Raw genomic sequence first — 14,318 nt, forward strand, 5'->3', positions numbered from 1 at the left:
CTCTTCCAGCGCTAATGAGTTCAAATGCAGAAGATGAGCAGAGGGAAGTTCTGGCTCCATGCAGAGCCAGCCCACAGATTATATGGCTTTAGCCAGGCCAAGAGGAGAAATAATATTGTCCTGAAATTTATTTAATTTATTTATTTGGCTGTGTTGAGTCTTCATTGCGGCATGTGGGATCTTCCTTGCGGCATGTGGGATCTTTTGTTGCAGTGTGGACTTCTCTCTAGTTGTGGCGTGCGGGTCTTTTTCCTCTTCTCTAGTTGTTGTGTACGCTCTGTAGTTTGTGGCAGGCAGGCTCTCTAGTTGAGGCGCACGAGCTTAGTAGATGTGGCACGCGGGCTTAGTTGCCCTGTGGCATGTGGGCTCTTAGTTCCCCAAAGAGGGATCGAACCCTCATCCCCTGCATCGGAAGGCGGATTCCTAACCACCGGACCACCAGGGAAGTCCCTCCAAAAACTTCTGACTTCTTTTATATAAGAGAAAAACAAACTGCTTTTTTGAAGCTATTATTTTTCAGGTTTCTGCTACTAACAGAAAATAGATTGGGAGAACACAGCCATTCGTTGTCTAAAACCAAAGCCCAGAAAGACTCGGAACACAAGGTTTATACTTCCCCAAGCAGATAGGAGGAAGGGAACTGTGGAGGAGAGAGAGGGAGCTAGCTGGGGGGGGAGAGAACTACAGCAGGAGCAGGTGTTGCTCTCTGAGAAAGGCCATGGCCTCAGGAAAGGAGATGACAGTAAAAATGCTATATATATTAGTTTCCTGTTGCTCCTGTAAAAAATCACCACAAACTTAGTGGCTCAAAACAACATCTATTTCTTAGGTTTTATTTATTTATGTATCTAGGTTTATTACAGTTCTGGAGATCAGAAGTCCAAAAGAGGTCTCACTGGGCTAAAACCAGCAGGGCTGGTTCCTTCTGGAAGCTGTGGGGGAGAGCCGGTTTTCTGGCCTTTTCCAGCTTCTAGAAGCCACCTGCATTCCTTGGCTTATGGCTCCCTTCCATATTCAAAGGCAGCAATAGTCAGTGGAGTCTTTCTTACATGGTATCACTCGGACGCCGCTGCTTCTGCTTCCCTCTTTTATGGAGATGTAGTTACATTGGGCCTGCCTGGATAATTCAAAATAATCTCCCTATCTCAAGGCCAGCTGATTAGCAACCTTAATTCAATCTGCAACCTTAATTCACCTCGCCATGTAACTTAACACAACCATAGATAGGTTCTAGGGATTAGGGCGTGGGCATCTTTGGGGGGGCCATTGTTCACCCTTCCACAAAGGCTTGTATAGGTTTGGCGATAAGTGCCCTGTTCCTCCTCTGGCGCTTTGGAAGCTTGTGTGACTTCTCCATACCGTCATGGGGGGGCCCCCGTCAAGCAGACATGGCAGTGGAGGGGCCAGGAGGGAGGGGCCTGAGAGCTGCCTGGTCATTCCCAGGCCCCAGGGCTGTCTCATTAGAGATCTGGCAGGCCCGGCAGGGGCCTCGTAGTTGGGAAAAAGTGATGCCGCAGTGAAAATCACTGTGGATCCCATGACTCGGGATACACAGGGATGAGATGCCTCAGAGGATGCCAGTGTGGAGGCATAACAATTACTGAGGGTCAGATAAGAATGTTCTCAGAGATGTCAACAGGAGCTGCAGATGTTTGGGGAACACCACCTCCTTACGCTACAAAAACCTTCCTGTAAGCGGGAAGGAAGAAACCTCTGAACAGATCCCCAGAAATCTAAATTGGTTCAGAAAGCTCTGAAGTTACTGAGAAAAAACCCAGCTTGACTAAGATGAAGTTTCTGTCATTAGGCTGAATGGGAATTTGAGAAAGAAACTAGGCTGTTACAGAAAAATAATGAGGGTTCATATCTGACACCCCTGGTTGTGTGCTGAGAGTTGTGCCTGCTACGTATGACTGAGAACAGTGATGCCGCCTCCCTTTCTGACAAGGACGTGGGGAGAGATGACTTCATCTGCAAGCACTTGGTGAAGTGAGGCTCATTGCAAATGGTGTGTGTTTTCCCCGACAAGCCTCTTCCTGCAGCTCTGCCACGAGGGGGAGCTGTTTGTCGGACCTGGGAAGTGTGAGCTTGAGTGTGTGGCACTCTGCATAGCAAAGCAGCTGTTTGCACACAGCTGTTTTTTTTTTTTTAACATCTTTATTGGGGTATAATTGCTTTACAATGGTGTGTTAGCTTCTGCTTTATAACAAAGCGAATCAGCACACAGCTGTTTTGACCAATAAAACAAAAACCCAGCCATCAAATTTTCAGCCATTTCTTAAAAAGTCCAAGTAAAATGTTAAATATAAATCTTCACTCAGCTCTGGGCCTTGCTCAGAGGCGTAACCAGGGTGGGGGCGGCAGGCTGGGCCTGGCTTCAGGGAGCAGGTGCCTCACCAGGTCTTCCCGTGTGACACCTTCTCCGTGTCTCACAGCGGTGCTCCCACATGGCGCCCTCTGATGCCTTTTCATCCAGATTGACAACCATCATTTCCACAAGTCACTTTAAAAATCGTGGAAAGGTGGCCCTTTGGAGAAAAATGGTCAGAGGAAGAAGTCATGAGGACCTCACAGATTTGATTGCTCTACCTGACCTTGGCCTAAGGGCAGCATTTAGAGTGATCTGGGAAATTAATGCCAGAGTGGAATGGTCTCCCCTTGGTGCTAGAGATCTGGGTTCTGGCACCAGGGGTGGAGGTAGCATGGGGCGCTTGGGGGAGTGACCTTCTGGCTTCACCATGAGCGGTGTCGCTCAGGACCCCTTGAACTGGGCCCTAGAGTTCTTGGGCTTATTATGGAGAAAGTTATTGTGCTCAGTGAGCTTGTTGTTAAAATCTGAATGGTAAATAAATGTGTTGTTTTGTATTTTAAACACGTGAAAAAATTTACAATATCAGGAATAATATTAACTAATATTTATTGACTGCTTACTATGGGCTAGGCACCATGCTAAAGTACTTTACATGCATTTATCTCATTTAATCCACATAAGAGCTCTGAGGAAAAAGAATGATTATTACCCCCATTTTAGACACAAAGAAGCCGGGGCTGAGTGAGGTCAAGGTTCCCTGCCTACGGTCACGCAACTTGTCAGTGACCAACCCAGTGCTTGAACCCAGGTCTCTCTAGCTCCAGAGCCTGACCGTTCAGCAGCATGCCGTTCAACGTTCAATCCTGTAACTACCTGTGGGCAGACTCCCACTGCTGGAGGGAACGTAGGTACAGCATTTGGGGGGTAGAGTGCCAGGGTAATTCCCCATGAGAGCTCTCTCAGAATCACATTTTCTTACCCCAGCAACTGGTAGGAGGCCAGTGACTGGGAGCTTATTCTTCACAGGGGAAGGCATGGATTTGGCTTCAGGAAGCCTTTGCGGCAGGGAAGCGGGGAGTTTCTGGACCCCTGGGGCCCTGAAAGGACTCACATAGGCCTTAGCTCATGGGGGTGCAGGTGGTGGGATGGGCAAGGAAAATGGAGCTCAATAATACTGCCTTATATAAACCAGACTGGGGCACTTTTTCCCAGTTTATATTGTCCACGGACTATTACGACAGAAGTATTTTCTTAAGGATAAAGCTACATATGGCAATATTAATTATAGATACAGATCATTGGATTCATGCAGTCCCTTCCCAACAATCTGAGGTGATTCTTGTGATCATGGAATCTAAACATGACATCACTAACACATTCTGGACCAAACCAGATGTCCTGGTACAGGAGGGATGCTAACCTTCTCAGTGTCACATGATAGCAGCAGCAAGTAAGAGTCTAAATATTTTATGGTTTTCATAAATAGGAGGGGACACATTCACCTTACAGTTTTGGACATTTCAAGTTCTTTCCATCATCACGGTGTTGGGCAGTGCTGGTGACATTCTGTCTTTCAGACTCAACTCTAGTGGTGGTCAAATCTGATGTTCTGTCACTCTGCACACTTTTGTCTCTGGACCAGGCTGTCTGCAAAGTTCAGGGCAAACATTTCAGTATTAAAACCAAAAACCAGAACCCATAAAACAGGGGGAGTAGGTGGGTAGTTTAAAGCCTTGGTTTCATCTCCGGGCTGTTGAGTGGGATAGAACAGAGGAGGAGAACAGAGGCAGGGACATGAACAGCGAACCTGACTACGGGGATCTCAGCGCTCTGACAAATCCAACCACAGAAGCACACAGCTCTCCTCTTTTTAATTTTAAAGGGAACATTAGTCAATTCACTGTCGTTTGTGGCAGTGCAACTAAGTCCCACGCATTTGGGGTGTCTTATTCCTCCTTCCTGGAGGAAAGGAGTCTGGGGCGATTCCTCATCCCTGTCGGAGACCGTGATCCCAGGAAACCTCTCTGGAATTCCCCCTGGACTGGCCTTCTCCGTCCGTTTTAGGAACGCAGCATGTTTTCTGTGACAGTGCTGCCTCCACCGCTGATGACAAAGCTCCGTGAATTAGACACTACAAGTGCTGGGGACATCTCTTCCGGGTCCTCCATCTCTGGCTGGTGGTCCCCACCCACAGGCCCCTGCAGGCCTGTCTCCTGGGCGGTCAGTTCCGAGTCTGTCTCCCCGCACTGCAGCGGGAGTAACGCCTGGTGTCTGGTCAGGGCGTCGTTGTTTTTCTGGGCCTCCAGGGAGTTCTGGTGCGTGGAATTCCTGTGAGCCATGGCGCTCTTCTGAGGCTCGTCAAAGCTCAGCGAGAAGGTGACTGTGCCACTGCCGAAAATGACCTTCTGCTTGCATCTGGGTTGCTGCTGCGATTGCTGCTGCAGCTGCAGGGTCGAGGGCGGCCGCGGCTGCGGCTGCTGCGCGCACTGGGTCAGGGCCAGCGGCTGCTGCTGCTTCTGCCTCTTGGGCTGCGGGAAGGGGTCCTCGCTGTTGCTCTTGCTGCTGATGGAGGAGGAGGGGGTAGATCCCGTGGAGCCCCCAAGGCTGCTGGACCGCTGGCGGGAGACATTGCTGCGGCGCAGCGTGGCGCGGGCCGCCACCTTGAAGGCGTGAGCCGCGGTGCTGCAGCGCACCTCCTCGATGGTGTTACGGGATGGCTTGAAGAGGATGATGTAGACCTTGTTGAAGAAGATGCAGGCCAGCAAACCAAAGCTGGCTGCCAGGATAGCGATCACCTCCACGGCAGAGACAAACTTGCCGTAGGTGCTGGCGTAGGCGGGAATGAACGAGATCCAGACGATGAAGAAGATGAGCATGCTGAAGGTGATGAACTTGGCTTCGTTGAAGTTCTCCGGCAGCTTCCGGGACTTGAAGGCGAAGAAGAAGCAGATGGCAGCCAGCAGGCAGGTGTAGCCGATCAGGAAGCCCAGTGCCATGAGCGAGCCCTCGTGGCAGGTGATGAAGATGATCTCATCCTCCAGCTCGTGGTTGCGGTAGCTCGAGGGGGGCGCGGTGTTGAGCCAGATGGCACAGATGACGATCTGCATGAAGGTGCAGAGGAAGACCAGCAGGAACTGCAGGTTGAGCCCCCACCACTTGCGGTGGAAGCTGGTGGGAATCTTGGCCTCAAACACCAGGAGGACGCGGTTGGTTTTCACCAGGATGCACGAGATGCAGAGCACGAAGCTGATACCAAAGGCCGGCTGGCGCAGGCGACAGGTCCAGTCCTGGGGCTCCCCAATGAAGAACAGGGAGCTGGAGAAACAGCAGAGCAGGGAGAAGAGGAGGAGGTAGGAGAGCTCTCGGTTGGTGGCCTTGACAATGGGCGTGTTGCGGAACTTGATGAAGACGCCCAGCACGAAGGCAGTGAGGAAAATGCCCAGCACAGCAAAGAGGGTGAGTGCGATCCCAAAGGGCTCAGTCCAGGACAGAAACTCAATCTCCTTGGCAATGCAGGAAGTGTGGTTCTCATTGGACCAGAAGTCATCAGGGCACTTGTCACAGGCACTCGCGTCTGTAAAATGTCCCAGTAAAGGGTTAGTACTGTGTGGCAAAGACTGAACTTTGTGAGTGTGAATGTGGTGGTGAGGGCACTTTAAATTTTCTTTATTGATGAAATAATTGTGATTTTTACGTTATCAAATAATGTATTGAACTCTGACTTATGCTTAATAATATACTTAATTTCATGTGTCTTTGATGGTTCCATTATATTTTTCCTTTGTATATAAGGGGGCTGCTTGTTTCCTTTAACGCTCCTTGCTGATGGTTTGTAGCAGAGAATGATTAGTCTTGCTGGGTAGGTGGCTGCCCTGCACGCTAAGGGTCTGGCACTGGCCACCAAATTTCACAGTGCTTCACGCTCAGCCTGACTCATTTTGGACGTAAGGATGGGCTTTGTAGACATGCCAGAGCAGACTTCTTCGTAGATCAAGGCAAAGCTTCCCATGCATGTGACCTGTACCTTCCTCATCCACGGCTTTCTAGTGAGGGAGTCTACAGACTCATTTGACCAACAAATGTTTATTAAGTCTCTGCTATGTCTCATGCAGTGTGCAGTTTTGGGGAGTGAAAGGAGCATGGGCTTTGCAGTCAGAGATCTGGATGGGAATCCTGGCCCTGCCATTTATTAGCTGTGTGACTTTCATCAGGCTACTTCTGAGCCTCAGTTTCATCATCTGTGAAATGTAAGCAATAATAACCCCATTATTGTGGTGAGGACGAAATGAATCAAAAACAATGACAAAATAATAATAGTTCATATTTATAGAGTGCTTCCAATATGCTAATCAAGGTTTTTATTTAACAAATATTTATCTATAATTTACCATGTGCTTTACCAATACTAACTCAATGAATCCCCCAAACTCTATAAGATAGGTTTATTATTATTCCTACTTTATAGATGAAGAAACTGAGGCACAGGAAAAACATAAGTAAGACAGTGTAAGTACGGTGCCAATCACTCAGCAGGCCATCTATCATGGCCTATTAACTCTGGAGACGGGAACAGACAGAACTTTGTCTATTCAGGATCATTGAGCTATAAGAAAAAGAAAACAATATTGGAGAGCAGTATTGAAGTAAGAGAAAGATGTGTAACAGGTGTGTTTGTAAGCTTTTATGGTATTACAGAGACTAACATTCCTCTTCTTACCCCCTCAGTGCCCAGCCCAGCGTGACGCTCAGACACACCTTGTTAAATGAGAAACCATGCTAAGCACCATCGCAGCCCAGCCCTTCCAGGTACTTTGCTGATCCCAGGGCCCCAAAGTGAACTGAGCTCTGCATGGTGTCCACGAGGGGCTGCTCCTTTACCTGTCTCATCACTATACTCCCCGTCGGGACACTCCACGCACTCAAAGCAGCAGGTGGGTTCCCCCTCAATGATTCCTTTCCTGGTCCCTGCTAGGCAGTCTCGGCTGCAGTTGGAGAAAGGCACCTGGAGGACAGAGATCACAATAGTGACGGGCTGCAGCCGCAGGATCAGTCTTGCAGCTCCACTGACATGTGTAAAACGGAGGGGCTGGGCACCAGGACCAGTGAGGCAGACTCAGGCCCAATCCAGGCATAGGAAAGTCCAGAGGTCTTTGTTCCTGTTATCTATGAAAGGGAGGGATGCCTATGGGCAAGTGCAGGCGCGCGCGCGTGCGCTTGAGCACACACACACACACACACACACGCGCGCGCGTGCGTGCACACACACACACCTCAGTGGGATTCTAGAAAGATTAATTGTTGGGAGTCTACACCGTGACAAAATCCTCCTTAAACAGTCTTCCCTTCCATCGTCTCCAAGTCCCATAATGAGACATCTGTTTACTTTCCATAGAAGTAAAAGTTTGAAACAAACTAAAAGACACAGGAACATGGACCTACACAGAGAGGGAGAGTCACAAGGGGAGATGCTGAGACGAAGGGAAATTTATTTGAAAATGAGACTTTGAACTTTGTAGTGAATTGCAATTCCTGCAATTTTCTTTTAGGCTTTATAGGGTGATTTCTGAGATCCTTGCAACAGCTCAGTGAGGCAGGCAGGACAGGCATGGAGGAGTCGGAAGTAAATGGATCAGAAAAATATATCAGGTAATTACTAACCAAAAGAAAGCTTCAGTAGCTACATTAACTTCAGATAACATGGATTTAATTTAATTTATTTATTTCCGTAGTGGACTTCATGTGCACAGAATTGGATTAATCATAATCCTTGTTTCTTTCCATCATGACTTGTCCATGTTTGAACCACTTTGGTTAGTCATTTTTAATGACTACCATCCAAGACAAAAACTAGGACTGGGACAGCAACCTACATCTAACTATACACTCCCCTTTCCACTTACTTCCTCCTCAGCACATAGTCATACCTGAGATGACCGTCATCCTGTGTTCACCACAGGCAAGTAGTACTAAACTCTCAAGGAATAGAGCAAACTAATTTTGTACAAACTCTATCAGAGATCAGGAAAATAATTTTTTTTTTAAAAAGGAGTACCCTCCAACTCAGTCGTGTAAGGCCAGTATAATAACCCTGATTCCAAAACAAGACAAGGACAGCATGAAAAAGAAAAAAAAAAATATTACAGGCCCATCTCACTTATTGTCTTCAGAAGCAGAGCTGAGTTGAGGATTTGTGTCCAAGTGATTTATAAGGAAAGTTCTCCCAAGGGAACCAGGAAGAGACTAGAGGAAGTAGGACATAGAAGGGAGGAGAACAAGCAAGGGTGTGATCCCGAGCAACGTCCCTCAGACTTCTGCCTGATCCCCCACAGGAGCTCTGGACTGTAGGTTATACCCCAGAGCTGTCCTGATCTGAAGAAAAGGGCGAGGGCTTTCACACTTCCACACCACTCATAGGTTAAGGGAAATGTAAATTCCTAGGCTCTTCTGAGGTTCTCCTTTGCCTCTCTGAGCCTGTGAGCAAAATGGGTTCCATTAGCCTGCAGGCAGTCTTCTGAAAAAGAGCATCAAGTTCTGGTTATTGGAAGTAAAAATGTACAGAAGTCCTGGAGATACATGCAAAGTGTAAGGAATCTGAAAGGATCTGGAAAGAGTACAACTACTTTCTACTACTTGAAAATAGATGAAAAATACTAAAACTCAAAGGATATGAAAAAGAAAATACACCATGATCATGCTGAGTTTATGCCAGGAATGCAAACAAGTTTAATATTAGAAAATCTGTGTCATTCACTGCAATAATAAATTAACACAGAAAAATATGATCATCAATGGATGAAAAGTATTTGATGAAATGTAACACAAACTAGTGATAAAAACAATGAAAGAGAGTAGGAAGAAATACCTTTACCTTGAAAAAACCCCCCAAAATTCTTAGGCTCCGGACACACAGGCTCAGCGGCCATGGCTCACGGGCCCAGCTGCTCCGCGGCATGTGGGATCCTCCCGGACCGGGGCACGAACCCGTGTCCCCTGCATCGGCAGGCAGACTCTCAACCACTGCGCCACCAGGGAAGCCCCCAAAATTCTTAAAAATCATTCTATTCTAATACACAATATTAAAAGCATTTACTTTAAAACAACGGTGCTCAGTATCACCACTATTATTATATATTGCACTGGAGTTCTTGGCTGGTGGAATAAAACAAGAAAAATAAGGGCAAACATATTGGAAAAGGCTAAATAAATCTGTTATTTTAAATAAAACTGCAGATGATATGATTGTCCACATTAGAAACAACTGGAGAGCAGCCCCAGGCTAAAATGCCCAGACTGCCACTATTCTTACCTGAGTTTCATTAGTTTTTCTTAAAAAAAAAATCCTTCACCTTTTGATGTATGCTATTGGTTGATTTCTAGGTTCTTAAAGGGTTGTTTTTGACAGTTTTGCCCAATTTACCATAGCTTCACCATTTCAGAAGTCCTGCTTCTATCTCGTTCTCTGATCATGCCAGGTAACTGAGTACTTACTCTAGAAATTTATTAGGTATTTACTGCCTAACAGTCTATGTGTATCAGAGATAATAGATGTATCATAAGAATGAAGTATACTTTGCAAAAGCATCTTGAAGGTAGGGAGCAAGTCTTCCTCATTTTTGTAGCCCCAGTTACAAAGCCTTGAATAATGCTTGATACGTGGTAGGGCTCATACTATTTCCAAAATATCTCTTTAATAAGACCTTCCCCGTCCCCACGACTACTTGAACTGGAGACGTCTTACAAAGTTAAACACATGGAAAGCAATAAAATAATTATCATTGCTTCCAGCAAAAAAGAAATAACTGGCTTAACGAGGAATTTCAAAACACTTGAACAGAAGATGATTGACACTATTTTCTAATGAAAGAGGAATAGAAATGGCAGTATCAGACCTGATGATTGCTAAGATTCTCAGGACCCTGGTTCGAAGGAAAGGATAAACTACATCTACAAACACTACAATGTTGGAATGTTTGGCTATCATTATGTTCCTGTAGATTCACTGCGAACTCTACTGGATCACGATATATCATATATTTTATACATTGGTGGTCCAAGTTTGTTGATATTTTATTTAGGATGTGAGCACATCTATGTTTATAAATTGGCCTATAATTGTCTTTTCTTGTACTGTTATTGTCTGTTTCTGGTGTTAAGATTATATCAGCCTCATAAAATGAGTTTAGTAGCTTTCCCTCTTGGCTTCTGTTAGGCTGTGAGTGACAAAAACCTCAAAAAAACAAAATAAAAATGGTTCAATCTACACCAATTAGAGACAATCAATTATGTGCATGAATGGAGGTAAAATATAACCTGGATGAGTCAACAGCAGGGAAGACTTGATAATATAGCTGATCAATTTAGACTTCAGTCAGTTGAAACTTGTGATAATTTAGACAAGAGTATAAATAGTGGACAGAGGGATATAACCTCTGGAACCCCAAAAGTTCTGTCTGGAAAAGGTTATGACATGTTTATAATTGAGAATCCACCCTCTGAGGTAGAAGCTAAAAAAGACTTGCACACTGTGGATGATATTAGCTATCTATAGGAGACCTTCTCGTGGGTAACTTATCCTATATATTGGGAAACAGTGAAATTGTAGTATTTCATCAGAAACCCATCAACCTAAGAAGCATTTGGTAAAAAGATGAAGTTGAATTTTTGGTCATGTTATAAAAAGTGGTTCAAGACACTCAAAGGTAATAATAGAAAGGCAAATGCAAAGAGAAATGTAGTGGGTCTCATCCAGGTTTCTTGGGAGAGTTAAAGAGGATGCCCGGTCCAGGGTCTGTTTCTACAGAGGATCCGGGTCCTCAGCAGCCTACTATATTCTAGGACGCAACCATCATGGAATAGTTATTATTTCAGCATATTATGCGTCTTTTCCTTAAGGGCATATTCATTGGGTAATGTGCTTCTGGTTATTAATCAAGCTTCTAGATGCAGTGATACTCATGGAAGGGGGTCCTGATCATGGTCACAAGCATCCTCCTATTTGTTACAGGTCTCCCATAGCAGGAGAATAAATTGTGCTTTTGACTTATACGTCAGTCCTGAGCTATCTGGATGACAGGGAACTACCTCTGTGTGAATTGTCCATGCCCTGCCTTGAGTGATGTTTTGCTCTGGTTGGGGAAAGTTTTAGTCAAGGAAACTATTATTAGCCAAGGAGTCAGATTTGTAAAGAATAAAACTGTTTCAATATAATAAGTATGGGGCTCAGGTTCTGAAGATTCTCTTCTGTGCATTAAACACTCATGGATTTCACAGGGAGCCCTGGCAATGCAGTTAGTGAGTTGAGGGAAGTGGACTCATGATTCTGGAAGTCCAGTGGTGAAGTCCAAGGCCCTCCCAAAGCCCAGCACAGTTTCTGCCTGTGGTGGAGGCATCTGGTATCCTGATGGACAACACGTACCTCCCTTGAGAATCCACTCCACAGGATTTTCTCCTCATTGATGAAGAGCCTTTCTCCTTTCTTGGCATAGACATTGTAATATCCAACTTCCTTAAACACTATGGAGCCATCCTCTGGGGAGAGGTGCCAATTGATGATGGAATAGTTCCCTGCCAGGTCTCCACATTCATCGAAAGTTACCTGCTCCCCCATATTGTTGGTAAAGTTTAGGTGCCGTAGGTGCTTCAGGACCTAAAGAATAGAGATGAATATTCTGAATAGAAGCCACAGGCTGCCATGTATGGTTATGTAGGTTGAGCGCTACACAGGACAGTAAACTATCTTGTTCAAACAAAGTGGAAGGAACATGACTTGAAGAAGAGAGGCCTTTTTGCAATTCACACTAAGGTACTTATATGTGTTAATGGCAGCCCTGGTAACCCATGAACTTTGATACTCAACTTTATTTGATACTCAAATTGTAACTGGGGTAGGAAACACTTTCTTGAAGTCAGGAAAGGAAAAGGAATATATCTCACCATGGCCACTGGCCAAATCAAGACTTTTGCAGGTGCACCATCACCTGGCGGTGTCCAGGAGGGGGGCAGGGTTTGTAAGCCAGAGCCATCCCTGGTGTCTTCTGAGATGGGCTTTGGAAAGAGTAAGTACTCTTACGCTCTGCACCATCTTTCCCTATGCTACTGCTTCTGTAGAAGTGTCTTGTTGCCAAAGATCACAGAGAGAGGGTGGAAGGAAGAAGGAAACAAGGGTGTGAGTGGAGTCTTGGCCATCACTCTTGTAATAATCATGGCCAATCCTTTACTTTTTACAGGGTTTTATGGGTCACAAAGCCCTTGTACAAAAAAAGTAATGATAATAATTACTAAACCCTACTAGTCGTTTTATTACCTTTGAGGCACAATGCTAAATACTTTATATTCGTTATCTAATCTTCACAATTACCCCCACTTTATTGATGGAGAGACCGAGGCACAGAAAATAGAAGTATCTAGTCCAGGGTCACACAGCTAGCAAGTGGTGCCAAGCCTGCGTTTGTAGTGGCTCTGCTCCACTGCAGCATCACTAGGCTCCTGCCTCTGCTTCCTGTGTGCCCCTGACTTTGGTCAAGAGGGAGCAGTGGGCACTTTGCAGCTTATCTTTCATGCGGGACCTGCCCAGGGCCAGGGGGCCATCGAGGCACCAAGAGAGAGTGAAGCACACACAGTCCAGACTGTGAGAGTAGGAGTGCTCACTTCCACTGTACCTCACGACTCATGGGGCTTTCTCACTCTCTGGCTCTGAGTGCGTTTCCTCACCTGCAGGATGAGAGGGCTGGGCCAGAGAGGCTGCAGGAATCTCCAGGTTCTAGTATGAACTTCTTTCTGTTATATGGTTTGGTGTACCCCAAGAGTACATTTAGAGGTCCCTCTCCCTTTTAGCATAGCTTTTTTTTTTTTTGGCCGCGCTACGCGGGATCTTACTTCCCCAACCACGGATCGAACCTGTGCCCCCTGCAGTGGAAGTGCAGAGTCCTAACCACTGGACCTCCAGGGAATTCCCTAGCATAACTTTTTTTTTTTTTTTTTTTTTTTGCGGTACGCGGGCCTCTCACTGTTGTGGCCTCTCCCGTTGCGGAGCACAGGCTCCGGATGCGCAGGCTCAGCGGCCATGGCTCACGGGCCCAGCCGCTCCGCGGCATGTGGGATCTTCCCGGACCGGGGCACGAACCCGTGTCCCCTACATCGGCAGGCGGACTCTCAACTACTGTGCCACCAGGGAAGTCCCCCTAGCATAACTTTTAAGGTGCCTAAGAAAACAGCATCTGATCTGACACTGGGAAACCTTTGGGCCCAGCACCTATTATCCACATGTGTGACAAAGGGAGGCACCTTTCATGTTCCACTCCACTCCAGAGATGACACAGCTTTTAAACAATTTATATCCGTATTGACTTTATTTTAAAGTAAGCATTTATTGTAAGGAAAATCAAATGAAGAAAAGGAGCCACCTGAATTTGCTCATAAACAGCCCTGGGATGAGCTTGGGGATAGAGTCTGTGGCCGGCCACATGTGTGCATGGGCACAGCACCCAGGGCGCCTGTGTGAGTACTGCTGTGTGTGGTTACTCCTTTAGTGCTCTCACTGCTGCCCTGGCTGTTGCTGGCTGCCCTGATTTTTGTCCCAGGCCTGTGGGGGAAAGGGGACCCCTTACTCCCTGCTGCCTGGTTCTTCTGTTCTGCAACCAGAGCTGCTGAGTCATCCTCAAAAAAGATGGAGAATGAATCCTACCAAGGATTCATGCCACCCATGTTCTCCCAAGCCTTCCTCAGTGGTCATCAATCTTACTTTTTTCCCTTCATTTTTACTGAGTCCTTAAAACATTCCTCAGAGAGGTGGTGCCACTGACATACTCCTTTCTTACACCTCCAACTCTCCTCCCTTTGTCCCCTTGCTCTTGGGATGATCTCCTCCTATGCAGTGGGGTACATCCTTTTGTCTCTGCCCTAACACATCCCTGTCCTGATACATCTCCTTCTCTTAGAGGAACACACGTTCCTTCTCTATAAGGCTGACCTCTCTTGTAGTACTCAGAACCTCATTCTTCCCACCTAC

At 46.3% G+C, this 14,318-nt stretch overlaps 1 protein-coding gene across 2 annotated transcripts in view; it reads right to left on the reverse strand.

Annotated features, from left to right (window-relative positions):
• Nucleotides 1-4,255: 4,255 nt before the first annotated feature.
• CASR (calcium sensing receptor) overlaps nt 4,256-14,318 on the reverse strand; it is a 28,601-nt gene continuing 18,538 nt past the window's right edge. Inside the window, exons 4-6 of one of the 2 annotated variants that reach the window (XM_060149314.1) lie at nt 11,727-11,957; nt 7,190-7,313; nt 4,256-5,885 (exon numbers count right to left, since the gene is read on the reverse strand). In XM_060149314.1, the coding sequence (XP_060005297.1) occupies nt 4,372-5,885; nt 7,190-7,313; nt 11,727-11,957 (1,869 nt within the window). In that variant the 3' untranslated portion in view covers nt 4,256-4,371. Of the gene's footprint in view, nt 5,886-7,189; nt 7,344-11,726; nt 11,958-14,318 lie in introns of both variants that reach the window. The other variant, XM_060149313.1, reaches the window with a different exon arrangement.

Source organism: Lagenorhynchus albirostris, chromosome 5 (assembly GCF_949774975.1).
Source record: "Lagenorhynchus albirostris chromosome 5, mLagAlb1.1, whole genome shotgun sequence".
Lineage (NCBI taxonomy): Eukaryota > Metazoa > Chordata > Mammalia > Artiodactyla > Delphinidae > Lagenorhynchus > Lagenorhynchus albirostris.